At 40.8% G+C, this 15,708-nt stretch overlaps 2 protein-coding genes across 4 annotated transcripts; one reads left to right on the forward strand and one right to left on the reverse strand.

Moving 5' to 3' along the window:
- Positions 1-618: 618 nt before the first annotated feature.
- Positions 619-7,967, reverse strand: LOC144024127 (uncharacterized). 2 transcript variants are annotated; one of them, XM_077530230.1, is made up of 7 exons: positions 7,802-7,967; positions 7,313-7,369; positions 7,125-7,236; positions 4,501-4,881; positions 4,292-4,441; positions 3,180-3,281; positions 619-3,091 (listed from the first exon to the last, which is right to left on the reverse strand). In XM_077530230.1, exons 2-7 carry the CDS (start codon positions 7,349-7,351, stop codon positions 3,051-3,053), a joined length of 825 nt encoding a protein of 274 aa, XP_077386356.1. In that variant the 5' UTR covers positions 7,352-7,369; positions 7,802-7,967; the 3' UTR covers positions 619-3,050. The 2 variants fall into 2 exon arrangements, with proteins under 2 accessions (XP_077386356.1, XP_077386348.1); XM_077530222.1 differs by having other exon boundaries at positions 7,125-7,239.
- LOC144024180 (uncharacterized) lies at positions 7,935-15,603 on the forward strand. Of its 2 annotated transcripts, XM_077530302.1 has the most exons (10): positions 7,944-8,042; positions 8,292-8,363; positions 10,419-10,528; positions 10,604-10,651; positions 10,904-11,020; positions 14,921-14,988; positions 15,060-15,099; positions 15,186-15,237; positions 15,321-15,385; positions 15,469-15,603. In XM_077530302.1, exons 3-10 carry the CDS (start codon positions 10,439-10,441, stop codon positions 15,562-15,564), a joined length of 576 nt encoding a protein of 191 aa, XP_077386428.1. In that variant the 5' UTR covers positions 7,944-8,042; positions 8,292-8,363; positions 10,419-10,438; the 3' UTR covers positions 15,565-15,603. The 2 variants fall into 2 exon arrangements, with proteins under 2 accessions (XP_077386436.1, XP_077386428.1); XM_077530310.1 differs by lacking the exon at positions 8,292-8,363 and having other exon boundaries at positions 7,935-8,042.
- Positions 15,604-15,708: the final 105 nt, after the last annotated feature.

Genomic DNA, 15,708 nt, shown 5'->3' on the forward strand with positions numbered 1-15,708 from the left:
GCAAAACATATGTAAAAATTATAAACAATATTTATCCTGTAGCAACATTTCTTTAGAATAGTTTTCAATTTGATGAGAATCGATGTTCCTTCTGAAACACAGATGACATAACAGTTTTGTCATTTTTTTCTATGCCCAACACATCAGGGTTTCTGGACAGAAAAAAATCAATATGGATCCATATCTTCAACTGATATTTTCTTTTCTTTATGGCGACTTGGAAGTTTCTGTTTTAGGCTTACTAAACAGAGATAGCCAAATTTCTCAGAATTTATTCATGACTCGAAAAAGTTTTTTACGTGTTTAAAAATATAAGACTGAAAATATGACATAACTTTTAACGTGAAAAATGAAACGTGTCTTATATGAACAAAAATCTTACGTGCGTGCGTTAATGAAACTTTATTGATTTTGGTTGAATTGAAAGATGAAACAGTAGGTTAATTCATGATTAGGAATGTAAACTACAGCAAATACACTTTCATTATTGTTTGTTACGAAGCATCTGGGCTACTAATTATAGGTCTTATTATTATTATTATGATTACAGCAAGTGTAAAAGTGCAACTTGGCATATCACATATAACCACTGGCACAGAAACTGACCATACACAGGTATACCTTTCAAAATAAAACTATACTCAGGAGGATGCTGTTTCACAGTTTAGCAAACAACACATGCCACAAACACACAAACACAGCAAGGACGAGAAATAAAAGAGAACAATTCTCCACTTTCTGTCCAAACGTGCTGAAATTCTTTCAGGAAGTGACATCGCCACGTTAGTCTAGCGATGGGTCCATGTTACCATACCAAAAAAAAAGTTAACCAAGTGAGCTGACTGTCAGTACCCTGTCAATGCATGATTTACGGTCACTGCACAATGTGTGCATGCGCATGCACACCAGGGCAGCCATCTTGGACCACAGACCTACGGCAACTAAATTGGGACAAAACACCTAGATAATGTCTGCTACATATCGCCCAGTGACCACAGATAATGCATTGACGTACCCCATCCATTCCAGCTGCCGACTGGTTCCTCACATGCGCTTCTAATCGATCAGGTTTAAAAACACTGCTAGGCCGGTGGTACGCAAGTTCATTCAATTACAATTTGAAGTTGGAAAATCTGTAGAGTCGCAGTCAAATTCAGGAGAGTTGGTCAAACTTTGACGAGTGCTGTGTTATATAATAACCATATGTCTATGCTTATCACCATAGATGTATACACACACAGTAGATGGGTGGCCATCTTGGAACAGCGTTGCCAGATTACTCATTACATTACAACCAATGGAGCACAGACTTTGAAATAACTGTAGATTGCTCAACTCTCACAAATTCTCAGCCGATTTTCATTTTTTGCTGTTAGATATGACTATAAAATTGCGATCTAAATTTCACCCTGATCTATAGCCACGTTTGAAAAATGTTTGTAATAAACCAATATGTTTGTAAATCCGTCAAAGAATTCAGCGAGTGACGAGAATTTAAATTTATTCAAGGATCTTTTGAATACACCTTGAAGTAGGCAAATCATCCACTTTACCACTGACTACAGCACAGCGCACCACAGCAGTCCCCTGTCCTAAGATGGCCGACCAGAGACGACGCTGCCGACTCCATCTTGAGGCATTTAATGTTCGTATCTATGGATATGACCAGACAATAATTTCCGGTTGTGCATGTGAAAAACTGACAGAGCTGGCTTTAGCGTTTGAGTAACCTTAACTGTACATTTTCCGGTCGTGCATGTGAGGAACCAGTCGGACAGGTGGAACCAATGTGTTACTGACAGTGACCATGATAGCGCCCTAATGTTAGCCTAGCAAGGTGACGTTAGCCTAGTGATGTGACAACCTTAGCTTAGCGAAGTGAGGTTAGTGTGACCATGTTTTCCTAACAGGGTAATTAATAATATTAACCTTGTGAGTTAACCACATTAGCCAATTGATGTGAAACTAGCCTAGTGACTTGACCATGTTAACCTAGTGATGCTAACATGTTAGCCTAAGGGGGTGATAATGCGAGGTGACAACGCTAGCCTGGTGATGTTGGCCTAGTGATTAGTTAGTCTAGCAACATTAGCCTCACCACATAACCACGTTAGCCTTTTGATGGGATATTAGTCTAGTGATGTGACGCTAGCTTCATGACATGGCTACGTTCGACTATACCAATATTAGCCTAGTAATGTGACATTCGCCTAGACTTCACAAAATTAGCATGTTAACGTGGTAACGCTAACAAGTAAGCCGAACAGTGCAACCTTGAACGGTGACATCACTTGGCGAGCAAGTGGTGAAGTTAGCTTAGCAACATAACAAACTTAGCCTACCTTTATAACCACTTTCAGGCACTGTGCCAGGATTTTTTCTCTCTCCTGGGGCATATTATATGTGGGGTGGGGAGCTGAGAAAATAATTTATTTTTATCACTTCACTTTCTTCATTCAGACTTTCTCATTTTTGAGTGAAAGGATGATAAACAGCAGTAGCATGTTTGATATAAATGTACTTCAAAACGATTGGGGCAAAGAACATTGCACCCCCTCGCTCAGGAGTAGTGACCTGGTATTAACATTAGCCGACTGAAATGAGAATGGTACGCAAGCGACATGACAACACTAGCATTAGTGACTTGACAATGTCAGACTAGCGGGGTGACGCTAGCCTACTGCACTTTGTGACAGCTAAGGCTGTTTGAAAGCGCTATATAAATAAAGATGACTTCACTACTGAGATGATGTTAGTCTAGTGATGTGATGATGTTAGCCAAAAGAAGTTAGCATGGTGAGGAGATGCCATCAAAGCGCTGTCATGAAAATGTGAGTCCGAGCAGTAATGTGACATCTGTCGTTGGTGAGGCTCCACCCACAACCCAAGTTTGATGGCCAAGGAGAAGAAAGAAAACGGGGGACTGTCTTGTCCACTCAGCAACCTCTCTTCTACTCCACTCAGCAGTTTCTCTTCTCGTCTTCCCTCCAATGGTCACTCACATGGGGGAGGGCAGTTGCAATATGTTCATCAAAGCGCAGTGCAGTTGTTCACCTGCCCACTGGCGGTAGCGGGGGAGCCCCTCGCATGGCTGCATCACACGCACAAAAAATATCAGCTGTGTTATCGCCTCTTGTGTAGACCATTCAGCAGACACGCATGTCGTTTTGTGTCGTGACCTGAGTAGGCTTTGCTGGGGTAGATCTTGGCGAAGTGTCGATATTCCTCTGGAGGAGGGAAGTCGTCCAGTGGATGAAACAAATATTTGGACTCAAAGTCATCTGCGCCAACAAAACACAAAACAATAACAACACAATTTAATCTCAACAGAAAACCACCGTCAACAATACAAATTTTAATAGTGGCTAATGCAAGACTGACACTTGCACGATTTTGTAGCACGAATTGGCACGACTTCGAGAACTACTCGTGAAGTGGCGTGAAGTGTGCGTAAACTCGTCGTGACTGCGTGCCATGTCAGGGCAAAAATTTGGAAATGTTCAAAATTTTTCTCACGACAAAATTTCGCGATCGGGTCGTGAACTATGCGCAAACTGTTCGTGAACTCGTCGGGACGATGCGGGAAGGATGCGCGGCAGTGCGCACAGTCTGCGCGCCATGCCACGACTGTCACGAAGTGCCACAAATAGTTCATCAACAGCTCATGTCGACTTATATCCCAGTGCGTGCCCCAAATGGCACGACTTGCCACGACAAACTCGTGGCCAAAAGCCGTGCATGTGTCAGCCTTGCATTAGTTAGCTCGGCACCAATTAGCTGCTAACCATCCCTTAACTACCTGCTGCTAGCTAGCTTTGCACTAACTGCTGACTAGTCACTAACTGGTCACTAACTAGCTGATAACTAGATGCTAACCAGCCCTAACTAGCTGTCTAGGAGGTGAAGGAATGGAGGATGTTGACGCGTCTGTCAAAGCTTCATTTGGGAAGCCAATTTTCAAACATTTTAAATGCGTTAACAAGGGCTCAGTAATATGGACTTCAAATCAAACTTTTTTTCACCCAGAAAACTCTGACATTCTTTAAGACAAGCTTTTCTTGTGAAAACCACTGCATTTAAATTGCTCGAACGTTTGCAAAAAGTTGTAAAAAAAAAATAAAAATAATAAAAATTGCCACTATGTGGCCAAGTCATCAACACTAACTGCATTTTTGAGTTCCCTGTTGGCAGCCATCTTATGGGTTGAAACAATGCACATCAGCAAGGACAGGACACACTTGAAAAAAAAAAAGTAATCTAGAGTAATCCAAGTGAGTCTGTAAGAACTCACCACACAAACAAGGAATGACGGGGGAGGCGAGTCCATGGCGAAGAGGAGGGGGCGGCGGGGGAGGAGGTTTACCCCTGCCGGGGGGGTCAGAGGAGAGGGAGGGGCTACCCGCCATCCTGTACGGAGGAGGGGGCGGAGCCTCTCTGGTGGCTGCAGGGACACGAGAAGGTCACGTGAAGGTCATGTGATGAAGATGAAAGGTGTCTCACCTGAGGGAGGCGTCGGCCTGTGGGCGGGAGAAGTAGGGGGAGGGGGAGGGGCGGGACCTCTGGTGGGGGTGTGGCCTCCTGGTAAGGGGGCAGTCCTCTTGCTGCTGAGGGAGGCATGTCGCTGCAGATGCTCCGCCTCTCCGCCATAAGTGGGAGGTGCAAGAGAAGTGGGTGGGACTTTGGTGGGAGGAGCCGGTGGGAGGGGCTTGTCTCGGGTGTAGGTGGATGGCGGGGAAGGGGCATGGCCACGGCGACTTTGATGGTGGAGAGAGGGCGGGGTGGGGGAGGAGTCTGCAGGTGGGGGCGGGGCAGGGCTCTGAGCATCATCATGGCGATGGCCAGGTGGTGGGCGGGGTGACGACGCACCAGCTGCACACTCATCTACGAGCGAGACAGGGAGTCAATAACCAGACCGGGAATCTCATCTCATCTCTCTCTTATGCTCTTATTAGAGGAAGGTGTTAAGTCAGACTTTTATGACTTCATACCAGGAAGTGTGCACGGTAACGCCCCTTAGAACTCTGAGATCCATTTACATTTTTAAAACTCAAGTCAAACAATATATTAGGACCATTATACACTCCACAAATGCAAAAAGTATCAAAAACCTTGGGGATGTGCGATTTATGCGTTTTTGTAATATGATAGTCTGTCTTTTGCCATTGATTTTATGTCACAACCATTGTGATTGTGTTTGGAGGTTGTGTTTTTTGCATAAATATTTATGTCAACAAGTCGGTCATTTCATTTTCTGTTATTTTTCTCTCACTCAGAATTATATATCCCTTTACATTTTTGTATTTCTCAATATTTTTTGTTTACTGTAGTTTTTGTTTGACTGTTAGTATTTTATAGCCTGGAAATCCAAAATCATCCGATCCGTGACTGAGTCTGGTCACTGTCGTCATCAAGTGCATTTCTGAGGCGGGACAAACCAGAGCAAGTAGACAGTGGAATGACTTGTTGAAGTACACGTCATATTTTGAAATAAATGCTTACAGTACCTTCATATGCCCGGATTTTAATGACTATGTGTTTCTGGTCATTTAAAACGGAATTTAATGCTGAATGAAATAGTCTAATCGTCTCTTGTCTCTTCCACATGCCATTTTGAAAGTTATGATAGACTTCCGCCACCGAAGAGTTACGTTGCTCCCGAAAAAGATGTCACAGCAAATAAACAAATTTGACTGAATGTTTGTTGTCTGTCCAGATACAGATTGGCTTGCCAGGTGGCCTTACGCCAATTCACACTAACTGCGGATAGGACGCGGTGTGTTTTCTGTACCGTTTCCGCACGGCTTCCGCAAGGACTGCAATTCACACCATGTGCGTTGCGTGTCTGGAAATCTGCACCCGGCAGACCACAACATCACGTGGGGTTCACGCTGGAGAGTTGAGTTCACCCAATAACAACCGTGTATAGAGATTCCTATTTATAAACAATAGCCACGCTTGCCTGTTGTCACATCAATATGCTTTTTTGATATTATTTCTGGGACTTCTACCATGGTTCTTCTACCATGGGTAAGTACATTTTGTGTTTAAATAGTGTTATTTTGTCAGGTTTATTCTGAGCTGATTTTCTTGTCTTAAATGTCCGACTCATGTCATGCTATGTAGTTTGCTAGCTTCCCTCCCAAAAAAACGAGTTCGCAAACGGTTTTATATTAATAAAGCGTACTATATATACACAAGCATGCATGCTTGTGTAGATATAGTGTTCCCTCCTTTTTCGTTTTACATTTATTCTAAATGTTTTAAGGCTCTAAAACACCCCACCACACAGTTTATACACTTTTTCTCATTGAGGTATATACATTTTCTCACATTTGTCTCTTGTTTAAACATTCACAATGTTAGACTTAGACTTGACTTTATTGATCCCTTTGGGATGGCTCCCTCTGGGAAATTTACATGTCCAGCAGCAATGAGAACAGATAATAAAATACAAAATAATTCAATCAATCAATAAATAAGGTTATTACAGCTGAGATTGAATTAATAATAATAATAATAATAATAATAATAATAATAATAACATGAAAAATAAAAATTCAATCAACCAATAAATAAGGTTATTACATCGGAGATTGAATTAAATAAATTAAAGTACAGTAAACCTTCATAAATATTTTATAAAATGGGTACATTACTGTAAAAAAAAAAAGAAAAAAAAGAATGCAAAATTGCACACAAAAAAAAAAATCCACGATACAGCGAGACTGCGTAAATTGAACCGCATTATAACGAGTGAACACTGTATCCCGTTCTGTACATTTTTAATTCTTTTTTTAAAATTATTTTTAGTTTGCAATGTCAGTGCCCCATTGCTTTAAATACTGCTGCTGTAAAAAAATTGTGGCTAATATTTCTCCTTTCCTGTCATTAAGTTTGGTCAGGACAAAGTAAGCTTTTGCTAAAGGTAGCTTAAAGGTCGCATCCAGGCACCTTTTCTAAACACTTTAAGAATCAAACGACCTATCCTCCAAGTAATACAGGGTGATCTTATTCAAGACACGATATAGGAAAGCTCCTTGGCAAAAACAAGAATCCAAAAAGGGCCAAGAAGTCACCAAAAAAAAGACAAACATGATCATGTGACTGCCTGTTTGTTTTCTTACTTTTGTGTGGCGCTCCCTGGTGGAGGTACTGGTACAGGCGGAAGTAGGGATGGTCTGTGCCTTGACTGAGATCTGACAGGAGGGCGGGGCCACCTTTCACCTCCTCGGGGCTCTGCTGGTTGACGGCCAGGGCGTTAGAGATCACGTGATCACCAACGCCAACTTCATGTTCGTGTATTTATGTGTACCTGAGTGAAGGCAGGGGGCGGCTGTGGTGGGAGTGGCATCCTGCTGCTGTCACTCACCTGAGGATACACGCATTGGCCGTCATTTGCTTTTCAAAAGAAAGCACCGCAGCGACGTGGGTCTTTAGGGATGTTCAAATTCATCACCGGAAGTTCAGAAGCAATTGTTATTTTCACACACACAAATACACTCACTCAAGGTTGCCTTACAGTAAACCATATATGCTTATAAATGCAATACATGAAATCCCTTTTCTATGGTCTTCTTTTGTCCATTGCCTGCAGCTAGCACCCAAATGAAAAATAAAAAAACATCTTCCAACGTTATTGATTGTGACTGTCTGCAAGCGTTAGCTCGACTGTTGAAATGGTTCGAAAGTCGTTAGCACACGAGGCTAAGCAGTTAGCAGGTTAGCTCGCTCGCCTAGCGGCCGCTCCACTTTACCCTCGTAACGTGCACGCAAGCAGGTACGCTGTGTTCCGCCGACCCACCTGTGCGGGAGTCCGCAGCTCGTGTGCGCATGCTCGCCCGCAACGAAGCAGCACCGGCGGATAGCCTTTGGTTTCTACACTTCACTCGCCTCCTTTGTTGCTTCCCAGCATGCACCGCGCCTTTACGTCACCAGCACAGAGTCTCTCACTACACTCACGCAAAAAAAGGGCTCTGGGTGGAGGAGTGGAACTGTCACTTACCTTCGGTGCCTCCTGGGAGACCATGTGTGGCTTACATGATGTAAGCTTGTGTGAGTGAGTGCGTGATTTAAAAAAAAAAAAAAACGCAAAAAAAAAAGAAAAGAAAAGAAACACGCACTCGGGCGTGTGCACGCACGTAGCCTATAGCAAACAAAAGAAATACCTTCTGACTTTTTAAAGTACTCACGAAGAGGTTTCATTAATTCAAATGACAGCACATTGTTGTTTTTTGATGTACCGTACAGTTGTTGTCGTTGACGTCACATGAGTAACAGTCAGGTGTGTTCAGGTGAGATCAAAGTTCAGTGAAAATGGAACAGCAACAAATTCGCGTCCTCGACATCCCGCCAAGACGCCACAGGTGACTTCACAGTTATTATTATTATTATTATTATGAGTCAAGAAAAAGAAACACTAGCATGGCCATGATCCTCTTTAGCTTGGTAAAAATGTCACATGTTCAGGTCCCTCCTTTCCACTAACACGTACGGAGCGACGCGACCTGTAGTGAACCCGTACAAAAGACAGTTTGACGATTTTCGAGTTTTGGGGTTCCACAAAGCAATATTTTGAACTGTATTATTTTTGTTGAACTGTTCAGAGCATTCAAGGGCCAATAGGATATCTTAGATTGGCATGCAGTGAGCATGTCACATATCAGTGAATGTTGTGCACGAGTAAGACACAAGATGCTGCATCCAAAGTCCTATATTAGCGTTGGAATTAATGGTATCGGCATGTTACTTGTGAGTACTCACCGGTACCGATACTACTGTTTTAATGCAGTATCGGGGCCTCTGCTGATACCAGTATCGGTATTGGAACAACACTAGTGATAATGCAAATTGTTTCCTTTATGTTCTATTCAATCCTTATTTACGCATGTGTGTCATGATTGTTGCTTTCGATACATCTCCATTACGTTACGATAGGCTACTTTGAATTGTTTTGTTTAGTAGATGCTTGTTGTTCCTTTGAAAATGTTGGTGCATCAAGCAGAAGAACATTTAACATAAATGTATCTTTCATCAGACACCTGAAACTGCCCAATATGTTTCCAGACGAGCCAGTGCATAAAAGAGGGGAGCAGGCGCGCCGCCACCCACCGCTGCTGTGTCACAAAAAATATGAATAATAATAAAAGTGAAATATATGTTTCAAAATTACGTGCATCTATTTTTAGATCATGAGCCAATAAATAGTACAAAGTAAATTGATTTGTTTGTACATGCACTATGGAGGCTATATTCATCTGAGTATTGAAATACCAGCAATTAAGTGAAATCTGCAAAGTAGTGAGCTTTATTTTTTTATCTTTATTATTTATGTTTTAAGGCTGTAAATCCCCTCCCCACACACTTTATTCACTTTTCTTATACAGGCATTAACATTTCCTCACATTCCTCTCTTGTTTAAAACACTGTTGAAACTTTCATAGGTTAAAATAAATAAATAAATAAATTGTACACTACTGTAATTTTAAAAAACACTTCCAAAACTGCGCACACAAAAAATCTTCGAAATAGCAAGGCTGCAAAAAGTGAACTGCGTTATAGCGGTACATGCTTTCTTCAATGTAAATCATTTAGATCAGGGGTGGCAAACTGCGGTCCTCGAGGGCCGGAGTCCTGCAGGTTTTATAGATTTCCCTACTCAAAGTGCAGCTGATTCCAATTAACAGGCTCGTTATCAGGTTTCTGCAGAGCTTGCTGATGAGCTGATCATGAATCAGCTGTGTTGAAGAAGGGAAATATCCAAAACCTGCAGGACTGCGGCCCTCGAGGACCGGATCTCGCCACCCCTGATTTAGATAATAATAAACAGATATATTTATGCATCAGTGTGTCACAATGATTTTTGTTTACCATCCCCGATGAAGAAAACTGTTTGTCTTTGAACTCATTTGCTCCCAAAAACGTATAAACATGTTCTATTTTAATTATTGCCATGGTTCCAAAAATGTATTTATGTTTTTTTTTTTGTTTTTTTTTTGTTAAGGCATACAGAAAGCTTTGATGCAGCTTCTGACCTGAATAGGTCGCTTAAAGCAATGGTAGTTATTTGAAAAAACGGCCAGCAGGTAGCAGCAGAGTATAAGAGATCAACCAGGGCCATGTTGCAACAAGCTATTTTCCCGTGTTTTCAACACGTCACTATATTCTCATGCTAATTGCTGCAAAATGGGAACAGATGCAAATGTAGTTTTTTTCTGATGAAAGACGAGAGTCTAATCTTTCGTTTGGTAGGTTCTATGTTTTTATAGCAATAGAATATTCTGTTGGCCTTGCAAAATCAGTCAAAATTCAGTAAAAGAGCCGAGAGTGAAGGGGTTGTTCCAGTGAAAGTGGCTGGGAGTCAATGAGTTAATAGGCCAGACATATACATACATTTCCATCTGTCTAAATTTCTTCTTCAGCGCATAGATGCGAGGCATCAATGGCGTTTGTGCGTTTTACTGACGATTTCTTCAACGAAATGTTCCAGCCGCTTCACGACAATGGACCTTTCTTCATGAGCCTGCCAGAGGTAAGGTGAGCGTGTCAAGCTTTGACCTCAAAGGGCCTTACTTATTCCGGTGGTAACTTCCTGTCTGGTGTTCAGATGACCTTCCCAAAGTCTGCCGCCCTCGATGCCTTCGGTCTCCGCCCGGTAAGAAGGAATGCCGGCCCTTCCAAATCCCTTCCTGGTAGCAACGGGATACTGAGCCCTTCATACTGAAGTAGAGGTTTCAGTCCACTAATAATCAATATGCACAGAATTTTCAGTTTAGGAATGATGTGGGTCCACAACCGAAAAATCCCTGTCAAGTGCTTTAGGGAATGAGTGAAGGATCTGCCAACCCACCTTCTTGGCCACGAGGTCAGATGATGAGCGGTGTTGCGTTATTGCAATTGGCCGCAGGGCCCGCTGGAGGTGGAGCTCAGGAAGCCCGTAGCGGTTAGCATTCACAAGACTGGAGTCACCATCAGAATCGACGCCAGAGCCAGATCGCATGGAAACCGACATGAACTCATTGTGGTAAGCAACACACACCAACAATCTCATAGTCTTATTAGTCGTGTGGCTCTTACGTCAATATTGACGGACGGTCCATCAATCCGTCAATGATAGCCGCCCATTTTGTTGACGGTTGATGAGAAATTGGGAAAAATTGACAAACTAGGCATTGATGGAAGGGGTTTTTCGTCCATCAATGTAATTGTCAGTCCGTCAATAAATTCGGTAATCCGTCAATGACGGATGTCTAATTTTGGTGACCATTTGTGACGATTGACGGAACATTGACGGGTGTGAATGACGGAAAGATTGATACGCTCATTTTGTTGAGCAATCGTAGAATGACGGATTGACGGTTCAGCTTGAAATATTGACGGATTGACGACGACGAAAGGCTGTCCCTATTGGTGACAATTGAGGAATGACGGGCGCTCAAAATTAATTGACGTGCCCACCTCTGGTTCTTACTGAGGTTCTACTTGTGGGACTTCACGTGGCACTTCTTGTGGTATGGGGTATATGCCACGGAAGAGGCGGTACTGTTTTTGCACAAGCGTTTGTTTCCTGTTCCTGTTGTGACGTAATTGGCCGCGTCCCAAAACTAACGACACGACTTTAGACACCTGAACGCACAATGGGGTATATGCCAATGGAGTTCCGGTGGAAAAAGTCAATCAGATTAAAAAAAAAAAAAAAAAGGTAAAAATGAAAAAAGTGAATAAATATAAGCATATCCGTACACCACTTATACTCAGTGTTGCTGTGTCCCGCTGTGTGACGCTACCGCTAGATATAATGGCATACTTCGTTTTTTTGGATTTCCCTCCGACGCAGAGACACAATGTCGGTGGCTTGTCGCCATCCGCCGGGAGCAGTTTGCTATTACACGCCGCCACACTTGCGTGTGTAGTCGGCATCTTTTGAAAGAGGATATACCGGAAGAGAAAGGACGGCGTTTGTTGACAAGAGGAGCCATCCCTGTGTTGTTTGAATGGAACACACATATAGCTTAAATCCTTTGTCTTTTTTTTAAGCTGACGTAAACGAATGTGCTTTTATTATACGACTTACGTCTGACAAAACCAGGTGAGGTAAATCGAGCAGAGAAGGAGTGAAAAATAAAGCCATTTTGCTTGGATAGTGGTAACCAGAAACTGCAGTGTACACGTCACACTTTTGCCGGAAGTGCGTGAAGGTTTTTTTTTTTTTTTTTTTTTTCTTTTTTTTTTTTTTTTTTTTTTATTGTATAATTTTAAACAAGTTATACAACGAACTTGAGAACAATTCACACACACACACACGTCATTAATACAAGAAAAAACAAATACGCAAATAAGCCAGGGGGTTACTTAAATAAAAACATTAAAGAAAGAGCATAAAGCCACAGTTCTCATTGCTTTCTTGTTTGTCGAGTTCAATATTGTATTAATGTACTGTTTGGTTTCCAATTCAAAAACTGAAAACAAAGGTTTTGAATGACTAACTTTAGATTTGTGTATATGAAATTTAGCCAAAATAATTATCAAGTTAATCAATAAAACATTTTTGTTCCGTTCATTATCATCATTACAGAATCCAAACAGTACATTTTTCCAGAAAAGACAGAAAGTAGAGTCAATATAATCAATAATAAATCGAGACACCTCTTTCCAAAATCTTTTTGTATAAGGGCAATACCAAAATAGATGGACCAATGTTTCAGGGGACAATTCACAGAATGAGCAATTAACACAAATGTCTTTCTTGAATCTAAGGAGATAATTTTTAACAGGATAATATCTATGTATTATTTTAAAAGAAATTTCCCTTACTTTATTTGTTAAAAGATATTTGTATGGCAGAGACCAAATTTGTTTCCAATGCAAACCACTAGCAAAACCAGACCAGTAAGAAATCACATACGGAATTGTAGAAACATTTCTTTGAAACAAGGAGCGTATACAACGATTGTTGTTTCTCACAGAAATATTAAGACAAGATTTGCCTATTAAAGTTGCCTTGGGGTCCAATTTAGGTAAAGAGACATTTGTTCCCACTCCTTTCAAAAGGAACAAAATTCCAACTGGAATAGCATCCATGACCATAGCAAACTCCTTAGGAGAAACAGGAAGGCTAAATTTATTCAAAAATTCTGAATAGTTTAAAAGTAAACCTTCATTATTGAGTAATTGACTAACCAGAATGATGTTATTACCAAACCAATTAGGACAAAATAAGGATCTATTCTTATGCAAGACATGGCGGCTATTCCAAATAAAGCATCTATGGGGAGAAAAATTGTGCTTGTAAATCAAAGACCAAGCCAACAGCATTTGTTTGTGGAAATTGGACAAAGACATGGGGATTTTCTCAATCTTGTAGTCACATAAAAGTAAAAATTCAAGACCTCCGACTTGAGAAAAAACATAATTAGGAATGAAATTCCAAATAGATGTGGGATTGCTCAGAAACTGTTTCACCCAATTAATCTTAAACGTATTATTTAGAGTAGTAAAATCAAGAAAGTTCAAACCACCAGTCTCATATGTATTCATTACAACAGATCTTTTCACATAATGAGTCTTATTCCTCCATAAGAAATCAAAAAGCATCTTATCAATAATATTGCAAGTAGTCTTATTAACAAATAAAGAGATTGCTGCATAAGTAAGACGTGACAATCCTTCCGCCTTCGCCAACAACGTTCGACCTTTTAAAGATAGATCTCTACCTAACCATTGGTTAAATTTCGCTTTTGCTTTATGAATAATTGGTGTGAAATTTTCAGTACACCTCATAACATCATTTTTCATTATAGTAATGCCCAGATAGGTCACTTTTTCTTTAACTTGTATGTTATATATAGAAGTCTTGTCACACTTATGAATAGGTAGCAGTTCACACTTGTTTAAATTGAGATAAAGTCCAGAAGCTGCAGAAAAAAGTTGCACAGTTTCAATAGCAGCAGAGACTTGGCTTGAATTTTTCAGGAATAGGGTAGTATCATCAGCAAGCTGACTAATTAAAATTTCTCTTCCTGCAATAGATATACCTTGAATAGCACTTTGTTTTATGTGACAGGCGAGGAGCTGAGTACACAAAATAAACAAATAAGGAGAGGCTGGACAGCCCTGCCTTATTCCACGATTTAGAGCAAATCTCGGGGAAGTACCATTACTCAACCTGATGGAACTATTACCATTAGCATACATAGTTTTTATAGTTCTACAGAAAGACTCACCAAAACCAATTTTTTCCATACAACGAAAAATAAATTTATGCTCTACCGTATCAAATGCCTTGTAAGTGCGTGAAGGTGGAAATGTGAGTATTGGGCCAATTACGTCACAACAGGAACCGGAAACAAACTCTTGTGCAAAAACAGTCCCGCCTCTTATACGCCTCTGGCATATACCCCATAGAATTCCTTTTCTGGATCTTTTTGAGGGTTCTTTCAGGGTTTATATTCTGGTTCTTATTTTTGTTCTTCTTCTTGGTCTTACTGAGGCTCTTCTCTTCTTTTTCTGGGACTTATTGAGGTTCTTCTGGTTTGTATTCTGGTTCTTGTTGAGGTTCTTCTTCAAGTTTAGCTTGAAATTCTACTTCTGATTCTTGCTTAAGTTCTTTTTCTGGCATTTCTTTGGCTTTATATAAATAAAGATGATTGACTTGACTTTTTATTTAGGTGTATTATTGGTACTTATTTTGGTTCTTCTTGGGAGTTTTCTCTGGTTATTTGAGGTTTGTATTCTTGCTGTAGATCTTTTTGTCTTGAGGTTCATCTTCTGGATCTTGTTCTTATTGAAAATTTTCTTCTGTTTCCTCTACTTGTAATTGTGGTTCTTACTGAAGTTTTTAAGCCCGTTCTCATGGTTCTTGAAAGTTTTTCTGGAGGTTCTTTCTGTGGCTCTTATTATGCTTACTCTTGTGGTTCTCCTGCAGAAGTCTCAGGTGTCTATGAAGGTGGACATCAAAGAAAACCAACTGGTTCTTCTTCATGGGAGTGCCAAGTGAGAAGACACACAAACACACAACACACAATTGCTTAATGTCTACTAAGAAGCTGATCTCTCTTGCTCAGATGTAAAATTGGACCTTCCACGTTGTGGGGAAAAGTTTTTGTAAGTTAAAAGTCACCATTAACATTGCACTCATGTGTATCACACAACCTATATTATTTGACAAAACTGTGTTTATGTGTTTGCAGAGGCGCTGTGCTAGGAAGAAGTTGGAAGAGGTCATTGAATCCAAACTAAAAAGTCAGAAACATTTCCTTCCATCATCACATTTATATTGTAAATTCTGTTTGTGAATCTTCCTTTGTTTGTTTGTGTGTGTGAAGAATTGATCGACAAAATGGTGATTCCTGGAGTAGTTAACATTGTAGCCACCATTTCCTATTATGAGGTGAGTCACACACGTCTCATACGCAAGTCAGGATGAGTGAGTTCAGTGTGTGTGTGCGTGTGTGTGTGTGGGTGTGTGTGCAGGGCTCCCTGGAGATCGGTGGAAACCTGAGCCTGATTCCTGAGTTGATCCAGGAGATTCTGAAGCGGTACCAGACAAAAAGATTAATCAATTTGTAGTTCTTTGTGCTGTTGTGCAATAAAAGTATTTGGATGCATTGCCATGGTAACGCGTCGGATCACATTAAGACAAAATGTCAACATGCTTCATATCATCATACTTCAACTTCTTTGAGTTGTCACATAATAGCGGTCTGAAAAGGT

This window comes from Festucalex cinctus, chromosome 1, assembly GCF_051991245.1.
Source record: "Festucalex cinctus isolate MCC-2025b chromosome 1, RoL_Fcin_1.0, whole genome shotgun sequence".
NCBI classification, from domain to species: Eukaryota; Metazoa; Chordata; class Actinopteri; order Syngnathiformes; family Syngnathidae; genus Festucalex; species Festucalex cinctus.

Bases quoted from the DNA above. Each gene is read 5' to 3' on its own strand.
- LOC144024127 (XM_077530222.1), bottom strand. From the start codon at position 7,351: ATGCCACTCCCACCACAGCCGCCCCCTGCCTTCACTCAG. The intron at 4,882-7,124 runs GTAAGAAAACAA...TCTCGCTCGTAG, and splicing joins CCAGGGAGCGCCACACAAAA to ATGAGTGTGCAGCTGGTGCG. The intron at 4,442-4,500 runs GTGAGACACCTT...GTGTCCCTGCAG, and splicing joins CAGGCCGACGCCTCCCTCAG to CCACCAGAGAGGCTCCGCCC.
- LOC144024180 (XM_077530310.1), top strand. From the start codon at position 10,439: ATGGCGTTTGTGCGTTTTACTGACGATTTCTTCAACGAAATGTTCCAG. The intron at 10,652-10,903 runs GTAAGAAGGAAT...AATTGGCCGCAG, and splicing joins ATGCCTTCGGTCTCCGCCCG to GGCCCGCTGGAGGTGGAGCT. The intron at 15,238-15,320 runs GTCAGAAACATT...GTGTGTGTGAAG, and splicing joins CATTGAATCCAAACTAAAAA to AATTGATCGACAAAATGGTG.